The 24,286-nt window shown below is 38.0% G+C and overlaps 1 protein-coding gene across 1 annotated transcript in view; it reads left to right on the top strand.

The window, feature by feature from the left end:
• AFF2 (AF4/FMR2 family member 2) overlaps positions 1–24,286 on the top strand; it is a 452,816-nt gene that overhangs the window by 304,153 nt on the left and 124,377 nt on the right. Inside the window, exons 6-7 of the mRNA XM_025047899.1 lie at positions 3,100–3,136; positions 3,417–3,450. Of these exons, the coding sequence (XP_024903667.1) occupies positions 3,100–3,136; positions 3,417–3,450 (71 nt within the window). The remainder of the gene's footprint in view (positions 1–3,099; positions 3,137–3,416; positions 3,451–24,286) is intronic.

The raw sequence follows: 24,286 nt of genomic DNA, 5'->3' as shown, positions 1-24,286 counted from the left end.
ATCAGAACTAGGTGACATCACCCTCTCAGAAAGCATCCATTTCTTAAATCCATGACAGCTTTCACAGTGGAAAGTGTGCTCCTGTCTTAGGAGCTATGAACCCGGCTGCTTTTAATCCTGGCTATGCCATTTTCTGACTGTATGGTCCCGTTCCAGTTCTTCCGAGCCTCAGTTTCCCCATCCGTACTGTGTATGTGTGTGTGTGTACTATGTAATCCCAATGGATTTTTTTTCATTTCAAATGATCTATGATTCTGTAAAGTTACAAAAACAGGTGCAGTTGAACATTCTCAACTTACTTAAGTTTACTTATCTGTCTCAAATTGAAAATGCCATGTTTTCTCAGAGAGAATGAGAAAACTCTAAGGAAGGGAGGGAGTACATTGCTAAGTAGAATCGAGGGAGCTAATAACGTACGTCATCAGGGAAAGTTCAGTAAAAGCTTCAGGGAAGTAAACTTCCTCTAGACAGAGGCTTGCAAACTACAGCACATGGGTTTTTAGATTTTTAAATGGTTAAGATTTTCAAAAGAAAAAGAATATGAATGTTATGAATAATGTGAATGACGTGACATAATATGAGTGATATGAATTTCAAATTTTAATGTCTATAACTCAAACTTTCTTGGAATCCAATCACTCTAATTCATTTACATATTATCTGTGACAGCTTTCACGCTACTGTGACAGAATTGGATTGTTACGACAGAGACTCTATGCCCCCTAAAACCTAACATATTTACTATTGGCCCTTCACGGGAAAAGTTTGCTGCCCCTGCTCTGGAATCTAGATTAAATAGGAGCCTCTGATTACAGGATTATCATCAAAGCTATTTATTATTTAAAATAGCCTCACATAAGTTTGTGAAAACAATTTGGCATCATTCTGTACTAAAATTAGCTATATGACATGTCTATGAAAAAAATGCACAGATCGAAGTCAGGCATTTTTTGAAAGTTTGTATTATATGCATCAATAATGATTGCATGAACAATGCAGATGCTTTCCAAGACCAAGCTATTTCTACTTGGTATTGGGTTTATATGTAAAGTAACCTGGGTAATATCAAGAAGTGTTTCATCTGTTTGGAATTCTGGTTTTAAAAAGTCTTACCCAGCTTAACATTAAAAATTGTGTCAAGAATACATAACACCAATGACTCAAATTTAGTGAATTATATAACTCTCCAATTTGTTTTATGCATCACTGCCCTGCCACCCTGCATAACTGATTGTTTGGGTTTAAATCCAAAATATTTGGATGAAGGTTAAAAATTCAGTCCAGATTTCTGGGAGTACAAAGCTCTGTCTGCATGTTTTACTCTCTAATCAGTTACTTGGTTTGACTTTGGAACTTGTCATTTGATTCATAAAGCCCAAACTTGCCCTCTACAATTATAATGAAGTCCCTTAAAAAACACAGCAGGTAGAAATATTGGTATATAGTTAAGGACATATAAATGGTTAATCAACCTCTCATTTATTTGGCACCCAAGGAAATAAGGTGTTCTGGATAATTGAAATTCTTGGATGACCAAAGGTTATCTTTCCATAGAAATCATGTAATAGGAATCATTTTGAAATGTAATTAATATTTTCCTGACTTCTTATAAAAATTATACTGAACATGCTTTAATCTTTCTTGATAACTTAGACATTATTATGAGCATCAGTTACTGTACTGTGCTATAATATTATATTATGCTGTAATTGTACCCTCAGGAGCTATTAAGATGAGTAGGAATGCTTGCTTCTAAATTAAGTGGCCATAGATTATTGTGCTTTTTAAGTTTTGACTTTTCTGTGTCATTTTCCTTGGCCCCCTGTGCTGTCGGCTTTCGTGTCTCAGTGTTCCCAGTGTGCCTCTAGAAGTGTTTTTGCTTCCTCGCCATCTGATTTGCCAAGGAGTGGGAATCACATGGCTATGTTTGTTAAGAGTTCTTTGTCCAAAGTCAGTTCTCTATCAGTGAGGATACAGAAGCCGTTTAGCAGCACCTGGTTTTTGTGATGGCTCTTGAGTTGAGAGGCCTTTTCTAGCTCTTGTAGACTTTATGGTAGTCTTTCAGAGTAGTGATCTTGCCAGAAGATAAGTTTTTTGTGCAGCGGAATCATGCTGAATACACTGAAAAGTTCACTTTTGATTAAAGCTCTATGTTATCATTCTAGTTCATTTCTTTTAAATATAGATTATGCTGTAATCCTATTTTTACTCCATAGGGTGGCAATATCAGGCTTAAAGAGTAGATTACTTGCGGCTGTCATTGATATAACTAAAATCTTGTATTTCCTTGAATTCATTGTCTTCACTTTTGGAACATTTGCTTTGTAATCAATATTCTTTTCCATCCGCACGGTGCCATGTGTTCCCTGTATATCATTGTCATGCCTGCAAGTGTGTCAGGATCCACGCAGGTGTGCCACACTCTGAGAAAGCCTGGCGTGTGCAAATCTCGATTTCTCAAAACAGTGAATGAATTGTACATAGGGTGACTTTCAAACCAAATTTAAATCCCTTTAAATAATGCGCTCCACTAGCATATTTCAAATTGCTTTCTATACTTCACCAGATTTGTAATGAAGTTTTAAGAACACTTCTTTTGTGAAAATGAGATACGTCTTTTGCATATGTGTCACAGTTAAGGTAGAAAATTGGAGTTGTATCTATAAAATGGAACAATGGAGCAAATCTATAAATTACAGTCTTGTTTACACTTCTACAAAAACCATGATTATTTGCTTGTTTGAACCAAGTCCCCTTTACTTCCTTAGAGGTGTCATTGCCTAGCTAAGTGAGAAATTATAAATTTGAATTTGACACATGGGGGTCATTTGTTCCCATGTTGCACAGATTTCCAAATAGATACCAGTCTGACATAATTATGAGAAAATGACAGTTATGGCCATGTTGCAGCAGGTTTGGCTAACAAATATTTATCCTTCAACTAGAACTACAGACAGAAGCCTAATTAATGGAATAGTTAGCAGTGGTTTCCTATTTGCAAACATTAGTCAAGTTATAGCTTCAGCAATAATAGATATGCCTTTTGTTCCCTTTCATTCATTTAACTAATGCTTGTATTGTATGTTTTCTCCTTTATAGGAATCCCAACATCTGACTCCAGGATTCACCTTACAAAGTAGGTGTTTTTAAAAAAACATTCTTCTTAGTTAAAACAGTCATGTCTTCTCCTATCTCTTCTCTAGCCTATGTAACAACGCTGAAATATAAAATAACAATAACAAAAAGTCATATCGTGATATATCCACTTGGTCCTTTTTTATCATCTATTTTTTTATGGCGGGATACCGTGAAAAAGTGTAATTGGAAGGGCGCATGTTTGAAGACCACTTTAATTCACAATAATCATTCAGTGGTAGAAAACATGGATAGTAATGACGTGTGCCCTTTCTTTTCAGAGTGGAGCGACCCGACCAGCAGAGCTTCTACAAAGTCAGTATCGCACAAGTCGTGAGTACTTTGGTTTCTAAAACAGGCTTCTTCAGTGGCATTTGGCAAGGAATTGCTGCCTCAGGGCTGAGAAAATCTTTTCTCCTGCTCCTTGAAAGTATGAACCTTGACTTAAAACTAATGTAGAGTTTGGTTGGAGAGGGGAGCGAGATTACCCATGATAAGCAAGTAACAGTAAAAGTGAATAAGGTTGTCTTTAGAGTCTCTGATGATGCAGACGCAGGCTAGGTCGGTACCTTGGATATAAAAACAACTGTGATTCTTGACTAGTTGTTTGAGCATTGTGTAACTTCAGCCACAGACATCACTATATGCGTAGTCACCCACCACTAACTAGGATGGAGAAAGAACACGTCTTAACAGCCATGATTGGACGTGAAATGTTGAGTGGATATAGCTACGGCTGGTCAACCCAAGAACTCGCTGTCTGCAGGTCATCCAATGACTGTATGTTGAAGACAGACAAGGGCATTTAGGAAGAACTGGAATAAGAGATTACGTGATGCTAGACGGAAGTTCAGAAGCCAGGGCCCCGTAATCGCTCAACATTGTCTTCATTTTTTATTAATGCTAATCATAGGAGGGATATGGAGAAACCAATTTCTTTAGATTAACTATTGTAGATTTTGTAATACCCATTGGTCCAAGAGTACATCAAGGTGTATTGCTCTCACAACATCTTTCATTCCTAATAATAGAAAATGGAAGTCGACTTTTCTGTGTGAGTAATAGTCACGTACTTGAAATTTTTCAAAATGAAATAATTTATGACATTCGAGTGCCCTAATGGCACACTTGAATTGAATGGCTCACCTTTTGGAAGATCACAAATAATTGCATAAAACAACTGGGAATGACTCCCAAATAGATGGAAGCTCTGAGAAAGTCGATGGCATTTCCATGTTCTGATTCTGTTTAGCAGGAAAGTACCCTAAATGCTGACCCCATCACTAATCCTCGTATTTGGTTTTCTGGGCTGATCTGTGCCTCTTAATTCAGAGTTCAGCTTCAATAACCAAGAATTCTCCATTTTAAGAAGCAAGAAAAAATAAGAGAGGGGGGAAATAAAACTGGAACCTAGATTTAAGGACCAAACTATATGCAAACATAGAAATCAAAATCATCCTCAGTATGCTCATTTCAGGTTTTCCATTAATCACATTTTAAATTGCCCTCCCCCTTGTAATCCTGGTAAGCAATAGATCTTATTGGACAAGGATAGAGAGATGACAATGAAGAATTGTAGAAGTTGTATTTAGTTTCAGATGTGCTAATTTTACTCTTTCTCTCTCTCTCTCTCTCTCTCTCTCTCTCTCTCTCTCTCTCTCTCTCTCTCTCCCCCCCCCCCCCCCCCCCCCCCCCCCCCACCTCTCATGTGCATGCACGCACACGCACACGCACACACACACACACACACACACACACACACACACATGAACATTTAGGAAATTGACATAGGCTACCAAACATGAAAAATATATAAAAATATTTTTCCCATTGTAAAATGATCTTAATACTAAAGAAAGAGTATTAGGCTCTCACTGTGAAATATGCTGATTTCCACATTGACCATAAAATGCAATATTTCAGTAGTTTATAACTAACAAAAATAAACTTGTGAATTATGCTTTATAGTTAGGGGCTGCATTTCCAGAGAACAGCACCTCATACACGGGGTTATATAGTGCATTCAATAAGACCAAGTTTCTGTATAGAAAACATTGATAAAACTTGATGACATTTGGTCCATTTTATGAATCGACTGCTCTGGTAAGCTGCTTGATCTAAAATCCAAGCATTGTTTATAAGACTTCAGCTGGAATAAGTTTCCTTCTTATGGTAGGCTATGGGTTTAACACGAGACAGGTAAGTTATAATTATTTTGATTTTTACCTTCCAAATATTTATCAGCTTAGCCATTACTATCATCCTCTTGTATTTTAGTTCAGTGTGCTTTCTAAGCCAGCTTCTAGGATTTTCCATTTGGCAGAGTAGTCTTCCAGGCAACCAAGAACATTTTTGAGTGTAGACGGTCTGCTGGTGGCTGGAGCCTGGTGGGAAGCCACCCCTAAGTTGACTCTGCTACAGGAGAGACACTTCCTCATGGCCAGCAAATGTCCTGGACATATTTGTGCCACTTAACTGCAGTAGAGAGAGATGAGAGTCTTGTAAAACAGGATCCCTTAATTACTAGGGTACTTCATTAGTTTCCCTCATCTTGGCTTCTTTTCCCCGGTCGATGAACTACATATATTCCATTTGAGCCTGGATTGTGTATAAGGACTGCACATATGAGCACCAAGTCTGAAAACACTGGCCCAAGTGTGCCTGAGTGCAAGCTGGAAACCAGCCAGGCTCCGTCTGTGTTCTAGACAGTCGTCACCTTTTGGAGAAGTGGGTCCTCACTCACAGTGCTCCATTGACACACAGTGCTTTTTATGGGGTATCCACCCATGGGGTGGCATCGGACTGGGGAAATTTCCAGACCCAGGTTTGAGTCTCTGCCCCATGGCAGAAATGGTGCTGGGGGGAAAGCACTGATCTAGTATTTAGAGAATGCGAGTTTAAATCACAGAAGAATTTATTTTTATTTCAAAGTATACAGATAGAGCCCCTTACAGGAAATTAAGCAAATTAATTTGCATATGTGTATACACATACAGGTACACACACAAACACTCGTCAGAATTAAGATGTAAACAGTTACACTCTTTAGTAATTAAACTTAACAACTTAAAAGTGCATTTAACTTTAACCCTCAGTAATTTCTGGAGGAAAAAAAGAGCCAGCAGTTTTTGATTCCCTGAGCCTAGAAGAATCTGTCCCAAAAAAGAAGGTGGAGCACAAGCTCACAAAGCTCAAATTGCATTTCTCAGGAGGTGATAGAGTTGTATATTTGTACAGTAGTATCATGTGTGTGTACTGCTTCTAAAAGATCCATTTTTTTTCAATAACAAGATTCAGGGATTAAATGGACACACCAGATATTGTGTTACTTTCTAGTTTCTTTTTTCTTTCTTTTTTAAAAATTTTAACTGTTTCTTTTGAAATAATTATAGATTCACAGGAAGTTGCAAAGATAGTACAGAGATAGTATACCATCAACTCAGTTTTCCTCAATGCTAATGTCTTATGTAACTACAGGCAACAAAGATTCTCTCATTGACCAAAGTCTGGCCAGGCTCCTCTGAGCCCACTTCTAGAGGAGGCCTCAACCTTGGCCTATAAATACATGAAGAAACACTAGCATAGGTTCTAATAGCCTCAGGCTTCATCTCTATGGTGACCCCAGCCTCCTCCCTTTAATGTGTCTGCCTGAGAAAAGTCAAGGCTGCCAAAAGAAGTTAGTGTTTGTTCCAGCTAACACCCAAAGTTAAGGCATTTGTCTCCCAGTCTCTGTGGGATGATAGAAGTCTAACTCTGATAATGGCCACTAGCAACCCCGATGGGATTCACATAGATGAACCCTCCTGTTCCAGCTTTTTGTAGTTTTTCACCTCCCTGACTCTCCTGAGCCCCTGCTCATCTCCTTCCCTAATCCGTCATTCTCTGAAATATCATCACCTCTGAAAAAGCAAAACTTGAGTTCAGTTTATTGTGGCCTCTTTTCTCTACTGCTATAGTATAAACTTATTAAAATGTGCCCTTACCATTTTAACTAGTGCATGGCTTTGTGGGTTTCTTTTTTATGTATCTCAATTATACTTTCATTTATTTGTTTGTTTGTTTGTTTGTTTGTTTTATATTAGTTTCAGGTATACAGAATAGTGGTTAGATATTTCTATAAATTACGAAGTGATTCCCACTAATTACTCTAGCACCCACCTGGCACTATACACAGCCATTACAACATTACTGACTATATTCTCTACACTGTACTCTACATCCCTGTGACTATTTCTAATTTCTTAATGAAACCATTAAGGACTGATGGAGGAGAAAACTGACACCATCCCCAAAGAACTTGAATTTTCTTGAGTCGGATTGCTTTATCTACTGGATTATAACATCGTGTCAATACTATGGCTTTACAAAATTCTATGACGTTGTCAGCCTTTGATCAGCCATCTTAAACAGTAATATATAAGATATATTCAGTTGCCCTGAGAAGCATTTTCAGACAACATCATGAACTCAAGGGTATCCATCCAGTCAGTCCTTGCTTTCAGCTAATTTTGTGAGTATGATAGAGAAGATGGCAACTCCAAATATCCAGTTCTTTCGTTACACTGGGTCGTTAGCATCTGGATTCGGTCCAGTTGGAAACCATTCGGACCTTCATTTAATCAAGCAGCTCCTGTGTTTTAAGCCATGCTGTCAAGAATGCCTGGATAGTTTCCATAAAAGTCCAATATAAAGGCATACGTAGCTATAACCCTGTTCTTTCCTTGCCATAAAACCAGTTCCTCCACTCATGGTACTAGCTACAGTTTTGAAAACATCCCAGCCATGGACCCAGGCTAGTTGTAACCAGCCTTAGTTTTCTTACGAGTGACAGATATGCATTCTGCATGAACAAATTCTTGGAAATAGTGCTAGTTAGGAGGAAAGGAAATTATACTATTACAGGAATGGCAGGAGCCTCAGACAATTATCATCGTGCTATTGAGCACATGTGCCAGGCTACACCCCAGGCCCCATGCCGGGTGCTTTTACATACATCACCCTATTATACTTGCAAGCCATCCTGGAGGGGCTCCAAATTATTCCCATTTTACAGATGAGAAAAGTGAAGCTAGAATACAGTTCGTTTCCATGAAATGCATGCAGTCCAGAGCGAAAACCAACTTACTGCGCATGCTTATCTTGAATGGATATTTTGGCTATCAGTATACAGATGGGTTGAGTAAGTTACATCACTCCTTGGTGGGAAAACCTGAATGCAGGCTCAAGGATTTGTAGGTTCAAAGCTCTCTCTCTTCCTGCCAGGCTGCCCTTTCTCATGGGATCTAATGAGTTAGGGATTTCGTACACCAAATTTGACCTTTCGAACCTGGACTTGTAGAGCTGAAATTGGTGGAAAGGAGTCTCACAAGAAATTATACTTCTCTGTTTTAGAAAATACAAAATTGAGTCAAAATTCCTTCGAATAAAACATTATTTCTAAACTTTTCTCTATGTGGTATGAAGATTTCATTACCATAGAGAATGGAAAGATTATTAGAATTTTTTTCAGTTTGTTATAACCGATAACAAGCCTTATATTATTTGCTATATGAAATTTAAATATTTTTTTTTACCATTTTGACCATTTTTTCTACCAAAACTTTCATCATCGAAAATGTTTCCTTCGAGGATCCAATTTGAGATTTGAGAACTGCCATGCCTTATTACAGAGCAATAACCCACATGTCTAGCAATTTCACATATTTTTTCCTAAGTAGATGTTCAGTCTGCTACTTAGATACAATTTTGGTAACAAAGTGACTGCGTAATGAGGCAGGAGAAAAATTACTGTTATTTTCTTAATCAGATTAATTCTTAATCAGAATACATAATTTGGCACTTGCAATTTAGAAATACTACTGATCAGTTTGAGGCTTACATGAGTCAAACTAAACTCTCCAGATAATCTGATAATCTCGGTAACTTTCACTAGTTATAGCCATTCTGGTTTTCCAACTGAAACGTTAGCCAGCTCTTGCTTTTAACCTGTCTTGTATGCGCTGCATCTCAGAGCTTGCCAACTCTTCCTAAGGACTTAATATATTTTTGGAAGTTCTCCACTGCATCAGAGACAGCCACCTGGGAGCAGAGAAAACAAAATTTGGCAGCCTGTTCAAGCTGTGAATTAAAGGTAATTCACAGTTTGAAACGAATTAGCATGAGGTCCTTAAGAAGAGTAATCAGACATCAAGAGGATTTTATTTTGAGGATTGTATATTGGCTAATGTGACAACAAGCAATATTAGCATTTGGAACATTCATATCAAGAAGCATTGAAATGCCTGGTTCTCGACTGAAGGCGCCAGGACTGAAAAATGAGGTTCCTTCAATGGGGGCTATGGGTTTCCACTTTCATTACAAAAGCTAAAAGCATAGATGTTTTTGCTCAGCTAGCATAAATCTTGAAAGATTCAGATTTGATTTTTCTGTTGTCATTCATGTGTCCAAGGTTCGTATGTTTCAGGTGGATTTTGAGACATCTCTGTAATTAGAAGCAAAGGTCTCTTTCTCTTTCTCTTTCTCTTTTTCTCAGGGAAAGTTCAAGTGTCTCTTCTACCTGATTTGCATCCGTGTTTATATTCATTCATTCATGCTTTTATTTCCTTCAACAAGAATGAATTATGTCCCTATTGTGTGTATGGCTCTGGACAAGGAACGGTGGTAACTCAGAATGAAACATCACACATCTCTCCTTTAAGGAGCTCACAAGTTAGTGAGGATTAGACTTGTAATGACAACACCAATACTTCAACTAACTGATATTTATTGAGTGCCTACTATGTTCCAGGAACTTTGTGTCTTTACACCAAGCCATGGGAGTTGTCTGCATTATATTCTACAGCAGCAGAAAGCAAAACTCAGAGACATTGACTGAGTTGCCCAAAGGGTCACTGTAATAAAGCCAGAATGGGACAGACTCTAGAATGCATGTTCTTAACCTGCACTAAAGCCGTCCACAGGCACTTTGGAGATGTCCCTACTGATTTGAAGTCAGGCGTGATCGTGTCCAAGTGTTAGGCCAAAGTGGACCAACCACAATGCAGGCCCAAATGGTTCCTGTTGTTTTGGTTTAGATCAAGGAAAGTGGTAGATCTGAATCTCGTCACTGACTTAGGTCTCGTCATACTATACATGCCAATGCAGACATTCCGGAAGCAAGCACAGGTACATCCTCAGCTCAGGGCTTGTAGCCAGATTGTGTCACTATGTCTGTAAGATGTTCCCTTTGGAGAAGCAGAAGGATCGATGCCTAGAAAAGACTTATACCAGAACATAAAATCCCTATGAGGTTGATTTCGGTGGCCTATGAGAGGGACAACTTCCCTCTCTAGAAATGTCCATTTTGCCATATTAAAATGAAGAGAATTGATATTTAGGTCTGTTTTTAGGTTCATCCACCACTTTTCATTCTTATCAACTTGTTTGATAATTGTATAGTTGCTTTATATGGTACAATAATTTAAAAAAAAAATCCCCAAGGTTATCTACCAATGGCTTATTTCTAAGTTCTCCTGGCCATTTTGAACAGTAATGGGGAGTGGAGCAAATAATGCTGGTAGAAAGCGTTGAAGTTAATAAACAAGGGACCAAAGTTAAAATAATTCTAGTTGTATTATTGAACATAATGCTGTAATAACACACACACATGCACATCTGCACACACATGCTCTGTATCCCAGAATATCAGGTCTTTTTAATGCTGTCTGATGTAATGAGAGTCACGCATACACATACACATTCTTTTTTGCAGTTACTAGATTGTAAAATGCTACCACCGGGGTTACTTTTGATGTTCACAGTGATTGATTATTGTAAAGCACTTTCACACAATGTGTTAGCCTCATCTAAGTGTCACAAGAATCCTGTTAGTTAGCCATGTGAAAAGAAATGAGGCTAAGGATCGGGGCAGGGAGATATTTTCCCAAAGTTTCCCAGCTAGGGAGCAGCAGAGCTGGTACTGGAAGCCAGGATTCTGCCTTCCCATTAGAACAAGCTGCCTTGTCCCCAGACCTCCCGGCTGGCTGCAGGGCCAAAACTCATCAATCAGAGCACTGACAAGTCTTTCAGGACCAGGTGAAAAAAATACAGCAGCAGTGTAGACAAACCCATGGATCATTCCTAGAAATTAAAAAACAACGAACAAACAAAAAAACCAACTGAGACTGAAGTAGATGAGAAAGAGCATCTGCCCTGCTTCTAAACTGTTCATTCTGCTCGTCCATCCTATCAAAAGTGTTTCATGAACAGCCAGATCCTTTGCCACAATTATGTTATCAGGAACGTTATGTTTAAATGGTCTGCTCTTGACATTTTCTCAGAGCTGCTAAAAGCCCTTCCTTTTTGCTGATGAGTGGGGAACAGTGTTGGTAGAATACCACAAATGATTGTACAATTACATCTGTAAAGTCAGTTGAAAATTTGACAAATGCCTTTCTTTGTGGTTCATCCATCCACCTCAGTAATGAGGACCAAAAAAGGAAAAGGTCTCAAAGCGATTTGATTGACAGCTGCAGATATGGAACAGGAATGGAGCAGGGTGGGGTTGAGGTATGCCTTCTAAAAACCAAATGAGTGAAATTTCTTTTCCATGTTAGCCTGTGGCATCTTGGCACCCAGTATCTACCAGTACCACCCCCAACACAACTACCTGGTCCTTGGCTAAGGTTCCAGGGTACTTGAGAGAGTGATGAGGGAGAAAAGGGATCCGAGGGGTGGTGGAAGGTAACGATTTACACAGAAACCAACCTACAATTTTGCCACATGCAGTGCCCAATTTCAGAGTGACCTCATTGTTACATAAGTTGCCCACTTTTTAAAATCCCAACTGGATGTCTCAATATTATAACGATGTAAGATATTTCTAGATTTTGAAAAGGAAAAATATCAAGTACCTCATAATGTCTAGAAATTGTTTAGGATATCTGGAAATTGTAAGTTCATTCATTCTAGATTTCTCCAAAATCATTTTTCTATGTCATATAGTGTAGAGATAAAGGAGGCAAAGAAACTGCATGTGAGCAATATACTTTGGTAATTATGGCCACCATATTTCTAGACACCTTCTATATGCCAAACACTGTGGCAAACATTTTATAAGCATTAACTATTTTATCTTCAGGAACTACAGTATGAGATGGGATAACACCCTTGCCACCATCATCACCACTCTCAAGGTTGTCCTTTCAAGGGCTCAAATGCCTATGGCCACACAAGCCAGTGCTAATGCTGGAAAGTGGCCTGCCTGGTGCAGCACTCTGTGCTGTTCCTCTGGTTCTGTCACTTCATCCCTTTCCATCCTCACAGTATCTCTGTAAGGTTAAACTAATTTCGAGATGGAAAGTTTATCTCAGAGCAGTTAAAAGACTTGCTCAAATTCACATACTTAGTTATCGAAAGCTGGATTTCCCTCTAGGATTTTTAGATTACAAAACTTAAACTTGTTTCATATACCATATCTGCCACACCTGTATAAAGTTTCAGTTGAACAATGGTTAATCGTTAAGTACAGGGGCAAATCACACTGATGATAATAATAATACTTTCTAGTTCTAGGACATGTTCCGTTTCCACATATATCATTGCATTTTTTACATTTGTCTTTACTTAATCCTGGGAGCCAAGAGACGGGAGAGAGTTATTGCCCCAGAGAGACCTCAGATTCTGGGTCTCTAGTAACCCAGCTCTATCACTTCCTGTCTTGTGACTTAATGAAGTCATTTGGTGCTTTCTGAGCCTTTGTTTCATATATAAAACGAACATTCAATATTACTCAGACTCCATAGTGAATTGTGCTGCCATGGGATGAACTCATGCATGGGTTTTGCAGTCAATTATTCACTTGCTTCACTCCCCACATTAGACAAGAGGAAAGTCATGCTTGGGTGGCTTAAATGAGGTGTCCGAGATCACATGCTCGTAGTGTTGCCAGGCTCTCAGTTCTAAGTCTCTCGACTCTAGTCGACTGTTCTTTTTGCGAATATCCACCACTACTTCTCAAAAGTGTTGTGTCCATGTGGTTTGAATCAAAGAATCAATTCTCAATGCTGACAGAGAGCAAGCAATTGACTTAAAATCCATCAATATGTATGCCACTTTGCTCCTACTTAGATTAGATATCCCCGGCACATTTCTGGATGATTTGCCTTGTTGAGAAGAGTGAATGTGTTTTCCCCACCCACCTATTGACATCCAAGGTATCGTTATTTGTTTAGTGATGGTTTGAGCATTTGTAGAAGAATTTGAAAAATCACATATGTTTTACAATCTCAGTGTCTTAGAGAACAGAACTTGGGATCAGGTCTACCCATTATCTACATGCTCTTTTGGGATGCTCTCTTATTCTGAGATTGAAGAGGACCTGAAACCAATGACCTGTGTTAACCTTTACTACTGGATGGAAAGTCCAAGTTGCTAGTGTGGTAACCATACCTTGAAAATTAGATCCTGACAGTCAGTAAAAAATTTAAAAGTGCACTGCTGCCATGAATGTTGAAGAGAAGTCGCTTACAATTGTCAGGGACAGCCTCTCTATAGAAATAATCTACCTTTCGATCTGCCAGAAAGAGTTTGTGTGTCTGGGGAGCGGGGTGGGGGGGCATGAAAAGTCTATATCTGCATGAATTTTTTTAACATGAAAATGGCTGTGGTTTGAAGCAAAGCTGTTTTCTGCATGAAATTTAAACTGACTTCAGAAAGAACTGTGATACTTAAGGTGGTAGGAAACCAAGATGCACAGTAAAGATGTTAAGACGCTCAAAGAAGATACTTCCGGGGGTCCAGCCCAGGCAAACCTCATTGGCCTCTGGATCCAAATGGAAGCCACTTCCAAACCACAGATTGCTGTGCCCAGGGCTCCGCCCAGTCAGGAAATGCAGAGCAGCCAGCTGCAGGACAGACATTCAGATTAAGAAGGCAAGCAGTCACTGATTCGCCCAGTGGCATAAAGAACTTGAAAGAGCTTGAAATCATATTCATGTCACAAAGCTGGGGAAATGAAACAAGCAATATAGGTAGAGTAGCCCACCTCTGAAGAAGACGAGGGACTAAGACATTTGACATTTCAAAGATTCTCTGTCTGCCCTTCCTTTCTGCCCTTTCTTTTAAGACAAGCACATCGTGGCAAGTCTTGCTTTATAATTAATAGTACGCTATGTCCGTGGTTCTGTACAGGAATGTTTTATTATTTGATTGGGTTTTTTCATTTCATTTTTTTGACATGCTCAAAACAGGATTTTAAAGTGTGTTTCTTATACAACATATGGAAAACACCTCTTTAACTCTCTGAGAGGAGCAGTTTCAGGCCAGAAGTGCGGATTTCACTCTGAAAAAGTTGGCCTGCCCTTTCCCATGCAACAAATATCAAATATGAAACCTGTTGAATATCAGGTAGTTGTGAGTGAAGGATATGGAGCAATGGGAATTCTTATCCCCCACTGAGGGATAATGATGACCGAATTGTGATTTTCCTCCAAACTCAAGGAATGCTCAGGAAAGCCCAACAAACATATGCCACCACACTTGTCCTAACAAGGACTGTAGAACCTCAGGCAGCTTCTTTGTCCCTACCCACATAACAGGTTCGCAGGTCTGTGAGTTCCTTCGGGAAAGGAGCGGAATGGATTTGCCTATTCCCTCAGCAGCTGGCACAGGAGCTGCTACACAGCAGATAACCAGAAAATGTTTTGAGTACATTGTAGATAGCAAAAGAAGAACACAGAAGATGTCAGTTATTCTGAATTAATATTAATATTTTTTATAGTTATGGGATTATCTTTATTTTATTTTTTAATTTTATTTTATTATTAGTTTCAAGTATAGAGTACATTGGTTAGACATATAGTTTATGAAATGATGCCCCTGATTGCTCTTTCTCTCCTCTGGCTCTCCACCTAGCCAATACATTACTGCTGTCTGCATTCCCTATGCCATGCTCCCCATCCCCATGACCATCTATCAGCTACTAATTTGTACTTCTTTAGCCTTCACCCCTAAGAATAAAATATATCAAAATATTCACATTTTGGTACATTTTATTCTTAGATTCTTTGATCCATATTGAAAAAGTAGTATCACAAGAAGAAATATAAATGAGCGCACGTGCATGTGTGTGTCCATGCGTACGTGTGTGTCTGAGTACAGTTTAATCACGGAAAGCAATATAACATAGAGATTGAACTGGACAAACTCTGAAGCTAGATTGCCTGGGTTCAAATTGCAGCTCCATCATCATTTAGTCATGCGATCTTGGGCAAGTTATTTAACCTCTCTATCACTCAGTTTCCTTGTCTGTAAAATGGAGATCATAAGAGCACCTACATCATAGGACTAAATGATTAAAGAGCTTATCACAGTGCTTGGTACATGGGAAGTTCTCAATAGTCATTACTTAGAGTTATGCTTATAATTAGTACTGTTGTTATTACTGAGTGCTCTGAGTCAGGGCCATTTGCATTATATTCCAATCTTTAGCCACTTGGAGAGCATTTCACTCCATTCACTCACTTGTCCCAGAGGCTTCCAGTTGGAGCAAGACCTCTTTTGAATCAGCAATTCTGGAATACATTGGTCATTTCCTCTGTTGACCCACATACTTCAGCCCCAGAGGATAAAAATGAAGAATTGCTAAAATGTCTTAAATGCATATACTTTTGGTACTAGATACACTCTTCTCCTTGGAGTTCATCACAGCAATTTATTACAGCCACAACTGTACTTTTAGTTTTGTGATTATTTTAAAAAATAAAGTACCAGCTACTGTGCTGAGTGTTTTATATCCACTAGCTAATCGAATATTCACAACCCAGTGAGTTGTAGGCACTACTATTACATTTTACACAGGAGGAACTGAGGTCCATGAATTGAAACGGAGTTCTCACAGCCAATAACAGAGGGTTCGTGTCTTGAACCTATGTCAGGCTGACTCCAGTAAGAGACCCCTGAAGCTGGCCTTCCCACATGTCCATGGAATATCCAATCCCAGAATCCACTGGGACTCAATTGTCTTGAGAATTGACAACACTTCTTCAGAGATAACAAGACCAGGGCTTGACCAAGGACGTCGTCTGCCCTGATTCTCAAGATAGCCAATCACCTTTTGGAAAATCACCCCAGGAGTCATTTCCCAAGACCTAAGTGTGGATCACTTGGTTCACATATATATGAATGAATAACTGCTCCTTAAAATTACAGCAAGGGCAATGGAGGTTTTCTAATAAGGTAGAACAGATTCCTTTTCTGAATTCCCATTTTTTGGCCTGCATGAAAGGGGATTCATCTAAATGAGAAAATGTGTGAATAAAATGTCATGGACTACCCTCAACCCTTCTGTGAAATAAACACTTTATTCCCTTGCCTAGGTAAATCATTCCTGATGCTACATATCTGCTTCTGTTTCCTTGGTGTAAAAAGACATTTCAGACTCTGCCTTTAATTATGATCAGGCTTGACTATGAATCCCTTGAGAAATAAGCTTGTTTTTGCTGGGAGGGAAAGCAAAATCACATTTAAATAGGTTTTAAAAATAAGAATGAAATCTCAGAAGACACACTATTGTAGAACATACTGTATATCAAAATATATAAGCACATAGTTGTAAGAGTGACTTAGTAAACACATTGCTGAGTGAACTATGAAAAACAATCCACTGAGGTGCTATTTCCCTTTATTCCTAAGCGCTGAGTTAAGAGAGTATTGCCATAAAGTAGATATGCACTGTTTAAAAATATTTGTGTGTGTGTGTTTTTAGAATATCTCTTTCAGGCCCAATAGACTAATCTTTTTTCTTCCTTTGCTAGGAGAAATACACTGTAAGGAATTTAGTTAAGTGATATATTAAGTGACGATCTAAGACACTTTTAAAAGATAACAATTCTAAGCAAAGAAATGTCTTTAGCAATTTGATTCTGAATCTGACATAAATTAACTATAAAATAGACTCGAAGAGGTTCAATGAAATATTTTCAGTCATATAATTTAGAATTTGACATTGATCATATTTGCCACTGTCGCCTTTATTATTTTAAGAGCCTGAAACTGTAGGTAAAATAAATATATCAGTACAAGTAAATGAATTTTCATGTTCTGGAAAGTGATCTTTCTCTGGACAGCATGAATTATCCTGGTTAGGAGACCATCTCTGTGGAAGAGCAACTCTCTCAAACACCATTTTTTACAGAAAGTTTGATGCTAAACTCCTGGAAGCCCGGTCCCAAAATTATAGAATAATAGGAGATATTCCTAAGCATATATCTTTTTGTTGCTCTTGCTAAAACTTTTAGATCTAAAATAACTTGACTTTTAAAATCACATTTCAATTTAGATTTTTTGTCTTTTTAATTCTGTGTAAAAAAAAAACTTGATGAGATAGAATGAGACACTTCATTATGCACATCAGAGCATGTCAAACAATTTCCAATTTGAAGCCATTAAACAATTTCTCACATTTGAACCTGTGGTATAAAACTCTCTTCTTAGTTTAATTCCCATAATGTAAATTCAAATAATGGTGCATATATGGAAAGGTTTCAAAGCAATGTTTCTCATAAATAGCATTTCAATAGCTCCTTCTTCTCAAAAGAAGGCAAGGGACAAAGCAGATGGATCATGGCAGTCTCTCATAATGAAAAAACTGAGAAAATACCCATCCACGTGCCTGCTCCACTACGGCATAGTGTGGCTGCATGATGGTTACAACTGAATGATTATATCTCACAATTTTACGTGGGAGAGAAAAAGAAAAGACACACAGAGATGTTTTCCCACTAGAAGCAAACCTGTCACAAAAATTCTAGCATGTATTTCCAAACAGATAAAAAGGTAATTTTTCACCCTTAAAAAGAATCTTTCACTTTGAAAATGATTCACCGCAGGTTTCCTGTAAATAGTAAGCTCATCTCATGCATTTGCGATGTGGTTTGATTTTCAAAACATCAATTTACATGCACTTTCTAGAAACAAATCTATTGTGCAAAGTGATGCTTACTTGTATGGCATAAAAAGTTAAAAATATTTTTAAAAAATTGGAGTCCATGGTTTATAGTTTGTTCCTCATTAATATTAATTATTTATAGTCCAGCAGCTTTTCCTAACACAAGTAGAGATGGAGATGCCACAGGCTGCCTCAGAGGTAGTTCCATAATGCTCATTCATCATTAGTGAAACGCAGTATTTCAGCAGCAGTCAATCAAACATGGCCTTGTTCTCATTCTCATGGGAACCTAATCCTGCAGCCCCGTCCTTCCCCTTCAGTTTGCCTGGTTCATGGAAACATTCCATGAGCTGAAAAATCTAACAATAAATTAGTGAGAGAATTAGAGCAGTTTTCATGACTAACACTTGAAATGGAATACGTTCCTTGGTGTGCAGGATAGTCACAGCCAACGTGAAAAGGACAGATCAGTGTCGTAGCATCTCTCAGAACATGAATTCTTTAAAGAACTCTGGCAGCTTGTGTGGAAAGGTTACCTGGACTCATCATTTCGAATAGAACAAAATGCCATTGAAAAGGGAGCCAGGGCTGAGCTGTGCGACATCATTTGAGATCTGTGCTCCCAGGCACTGTAAGGCCATCTGGAATGCAGAAGACACATGTCCCTGCTTTCAATAAGGTGCTGGATGGCTTAGCTTTTTCAAACAAATGTGTTCAGTCTTTATTGGACAGAGGGTCAAACCATGCAGGAATATTTACAGTGATAGAGAGATTGACATTTGATGGATTCTCTATTCTTCTAAGATGCTTTCTTTGGGGATCTCTTTTCCCTCCACATGAAAATAAACAGTCCCTGAAATAAATACAAGCATTTAAGCCCTTACCCAATAACTTGGCTAAACAGTTTTGAACTTCCGTATAGAATTAGCTTGAACATTTTGCCAAAGGTTTTTCTGAGCCGATTAGACAGGGTTAATCCTGGGTCTTTTATCTGTAGAGCACTAATTTCAGATATTTTTAAATATAGTTGTCTCAGATAATTTTCAAGAACACATTGAGCTTCTCAACTTTGAAAACAAAAGATCCTTTTCTGCGTTCAATCGTGACCACCAGGCAGGTCGGCAAGAGCATCAAGAATGTGGCTCTGAGTGGTTATTTTGAAAATTTTAGTATATTGGCTCTATGATCTCCTAATTGAAAATCAAGCTTTTACTGTGCTTTAAAAAAATCCTTATTAGTGTCAAACAACTTTCCTTAGAAGCTTTTGCTGTATGGTTTTATTTATGCCATGCATATGATGTGAATATTTGAGACAAATATATTCAGAGGGAAAGAAAATTACCTCTTTTCTATCAATTATATGAATGTGTAAGGCAAAATTATTTTAAATATAAAATACTAAAGATTTCACCTTTTCTAAGTGTTCTATCATAAAATATTACTGTGAAATAGTTGCCATGGAATAATTTTATTAAGAAAAAAATAGGATATATATGACCCAATATATTTGGGAACTAGTGGGTTAAAAAACTAAGGAGTCTTTTCATTGTAGGAATTCTTTGAGCCTTTAATATGCTAATGTCCAATGTGTTTCTACAGGAGGGGTATAGAGTAGGAAGTGTTTCCAAAACTCACTTGGCCATAGCATTTTGTTCCCAGAATCGTCCCTAGAGTAGTGTGCAATAAAGGACCAAATCAATTTGAATAACTAAGTCATTACAGAGTTTTCTGTGCATATGTAGACTCAGTTTCAATATCTACCTGGAGTGGAGATGCTCATTATTTTTTTCTTGCTACCCTCACTCCACTTTTCCTCCAGTTTCCCCAACGGATCAGAAAGTACGTTTTAAATCAAACATTCTTTTTAGACAACTTAGTGAAATTACAATTTGTATTTAAAACTCACGAAGCTTTTGTTTTTGTATTAATAATACAGAGAGTATTCTGAAATCCCACCAACTTTCACCCCAAATATTTCCTTTGTGAGGAGTCTTTTGTCTGTTTTTTTTTTCTTCCTAGACCACCTGCAACTGTAAGTTGTCTCCTGGGTGGCTGACTCCCACCCTCCAACCATCTTCCCTCACTGTGGGGAGAAAAGCTGGCTGAATAGAGAAAGAAACACTGCATACTCACTGAACATTCATGGGAGATAATTTGCTGCCATGTTTTATAAAACCAGAGAGTGGATGTGCTTAAGAGCTTTTTATTAGATATTGCCGAGAGAGATAATAGTCCTATTATCCTGGTGACTTTTGAGACCATTATGAATGCCGGTATTATTGAAAATGCAGTAATGAAGTCAACTCTCAAATCTAAGCATGTGGATCGTCCACTTCAAACTGTGGCTTCCCCAGCTGGCAGCTCTGGGCTGTCTTCCCTCACCCTCTGTGGGAATGTGCTTTTGGACTGCAAACTTGCATAACGTTAGATTAAAAAGAAGCACAAGTAAGAGCACATATATACACACATTTATATAACATTTAATTTTGGGAGGGAGGTTCCATCACACATAATCCAGAGTCTAAAGAAAATAATTTTCCATTTTGCCCTGTTTTTGTGTGTGCTACTTGGCTCTATGAGCACCAGTAATCCAGAGCCGATGTAATTCCATCTTAAACAGCCAAATTATATTTTTAACAAGGCCAAGATCATGTCCATTATCTAAGCACTTTCTTGAATAACGGATCGTGTATGATAACCAGCCTTTGCTACATAGTTAAGCTTGTATCAACTCCCACACTGGAATTTCTGGTTTTCTGATCTATGTACTTAAGAAAAAGATGTTGCCATGTGTGCAGTACTCCATTTATTATCATTTTTAATTACTTTATTGACTTAAACAGTTTTGAAAACATTTTACAATAATGAATATAACAGAAGCAATTTATAATTTTCATTATGTCTTATCTCATTCACATTATCTGAGGCTTGATAGTAGATAATTAGTTGATTAGATATGAAAGCACCCAAAACATTGATGGGTAGCAGAGATGAGTTCTGATTAGCTGACGCTTTCTGCCTTCACCAATTACAGGTTGTGCTTTGTATTGATTCCTGATGTGTACTCAATATTAGTTATATGCATCTTGCAGAATTTGTAGAAAGAGAGATGGTTCAGTGATTATATTTGGAATATATTATAACAGCTACCTTATAATATGGAGGAACTCAAATATTGAATTTCTCTATTTCTGGGATTAACTTTTTCTTTTAAATTTTCTCACGCATCATCATCACTACTTATTTTATGCTTGCGTGTTAGAGACACATTTTTGCAAATATCATGTTTGTCAGCAATGGGTAAGGTTAAATTAAGAAATTTGTCAATAGAAGAATGAGGCACACACGCACACAAATAACAAAGATGAAAATACAAAACATTAAGAGGCTCATACGAAAGGATGGTTTGTAAGACTATATACCCTCCTCGAGGTTAGAAGTTGATGAGAAAAGATGGCTGCAAATCACATGCTTATATCTTGCTAAACTCACTGTCCATACATCAAATTCTTCTTTGCATTATCTTGGTTACCTACACTAAGAAGTGGCCATCCAACCACATTTAGTTTGCAAAATCTGATTGTATGATTGCCTATTCACTGATGTTTGGGATCTCAGGTTGAAATATCATCTAGGATGTAGCAAGTTACTCTTTCAAGGGCATTTAAAGACACACCAGTAAACTTCCCTAGATTCATGGTTATTCTTTGAGGACATACCTAAAGTAGATACAGATGCCCAGCTATCTTGTGAAGTCATAAAGGCATCTTCTTGTACAGATGCTTCTCACTGTGAGTTGAACCTTCCCTTGCTGTTTTTGTATTTTACTTTGTCCACAGGGAGAAATGGGATAGGGTGGGAATGATGCTGACAATCCAGGTGGTGATGTGAGAAGGAATGTGTATTTTTATCCAAAAAGAGAACTAGAAATTAGATTCTTAGAAGTCAGAAGATTCTTATGTTTGCCATAGGATGAGGTTCTTCGTGCAAAACAATCACAGGTGGGCCTGGCCTCAGGGATAGAGATCCCCTTTTCACTTTTCTCTAACTGCAACTGAGTTCTGATGAAAGCCAAGAGAGAAATAAATTGAAAAAGTTCCAAACAAGAACTCAGAGATTCGCCGATGCTGCCCTGTGTGTTCTTGGTTAAGGTCCAGTGCCCTCTGCGCATGTCATCATCATTTGGTGCATGGTCAATGAGGGGTATTTAACTCTGCATGTACTGCTCTATAAGTACCATGAACTAACCGATTGCGCCACTGGAGCTCCAAGGAGTATTTAACTCAAAGAGAAGCAGGCAGAATACTGATTGAATTTGACTCTGCCAGTTGGCTTACCTTGAAAGCCCAGAGTGGTTTGGTTTCAAATGGGGAACCGATGCAGTTTTTCAAAAGAATGTCCGACTCCAGCTGTTTGGAGACCTGACTCACTGACTTCAGATCAGCCAAAAGGGGTGGACAGGCTTCTCTGCACCTGTAACTTCTGAGTTAGCAATTGAGAACTAGGAGTCTCACTGATGGTGCGGTTAATAAAGACAGCAGTGCTGCCTCTGGGGAGGTGAGCATTGCTGTTTGAGACGAAGCCCAATAACCAGTTTGACTGTCTCGCAAATTGCACAAACACAACACTCGGAATAGTATTTCTTTTTCACAAATGTGCATTTCGGTATTCTAGAAACAGGTAAAGATTTATGCAGATGATTCTGACATAGTACAGCAAATTGCTGCTGTGAGATATATTTTAGAATTATTTCCTAACTCAGGCTAATGGCTATAATCAAATAAAACATAAAAATAGGTTTACATAGATTGTTTTATAAATCAGATAATGCTTTATTGTACCTACTATTGGAACTGGACATTTTTGTAAGCAACATAAGGGTTGTTCATGTAATAGTTTCATTATTTCCAGCAAGAGGAAAACAAAATAGAAACAAGTTCATTGAATTTAGCCACCATTAACTACCATTAACAGTAATTTTTCCTGACAAGCTCTCTCTCATCTGATGATGAATGAAAGAAACATTGGGAAAAGTTACCTGAAAAATTGCATAAACGCTAATGAAATATTCCCTTGTATTTTAAGTGTGCCCAGTTCAGACATTTAAAATAGAGCAATTTATAATGTTAGCAGCTTAACTCCATCTTGTTTTAAAGAAAAATATTTTTCTACTTCTCGTGAGGTTCTAACTCACTGTAAGAAGACTCATGACATTTCACTGCACTAAGCGGGTCTCAAATTGAATAACGTGAAATAACGTTATTAGAGAACTGAAGAAAATGATATGGCAATAATGCATTTTACAGTTAAATTTGATAGTCCTCTAAAGATCAATGAGTGTGTTTGTTTACTTTGAAGTGAAAAGACAAAGGCTCTGTAATGGAATTCAGAGAAACATCCAAATTAGAGGAATCTTTGCCAAATAAAATGAACAGCTTTCCTAGTCTGTGGTTAACTCAGAAAATATACCACATACTTTGCAAAAGGAAGAAATAGGCCAGGTTCTGTCTGTGATAACTTGTCATTGTAAAGCTACCCGGGAATGAATAAAAGTCCTCTGGTGGCCACACAGAATAAAACAAGCTGTGAGTCGCAAGGGTCTTGTCCTGTCCCAAACATTGATTGAAAGGGCACTTTAGAAAGGGAGAAAGAAACAGCGGGGGACCACCTTCATTTGCATCACCAAAAGCTAATGATGGAGGCGCTTTTATGCACACACTGTGTACACAGAATAGGTTCAATTAAAAAGAAGCTATTTTACATTGGTCTTTACCCCACCAGGATTAAAAAAGAAAGACAAAACAAAGACCATTTATCTATGTAACAATACATTACTTTAAAAAAATGAGGCAGAGTACACAATATAGGGTAAGCGAGAAGCGTTTATCTCCCATGGCTTTATCCTTGCCACTTCTCAACCAGTGCACCTTAGATCTCGTGAAGACATATATTTGTCAAAATAAGATAAATATGAATGACAATTAGAATGTACAAGAATCTAGTATCTGATCCCGATTAAGCAGGATTCCGAACTTTTTATGACTTTAAAATCAAACTGCATTAGCAGGGACCAGAATAAACTGTTGTCTGATATTTTTGGCCTTGATAAAATGAGTTAGGGGTTTGAGTTCAATGCCTATGGACAGATGTTCCACAGACAAAAACGAGGCTCTTACTTGGCACTAATTAGAACCCTGTTGGCAGAGAGGGATTGATAAGGTTATT

This window comes from Pteropus alecto, unplaced genomic scaffold, assembly GCF_000325575.1.
Source record: "Pteropus alecto unplaced genomic scaffold, ASM32557v1 scaffold275, whole genome shotgun sequence".
In the NCBI taxonomy this organism is placed as follows: Eukaryota; Metazoa; Chordata; class Mammalia; order Chiroptera; family Pteropodidae; genus Pteropus; species Pteropus alecto.
Note: the sequence above shows the minus strand (reverse complement) of the source record. Positions and strands in the feature narration are given on the sequence as shown.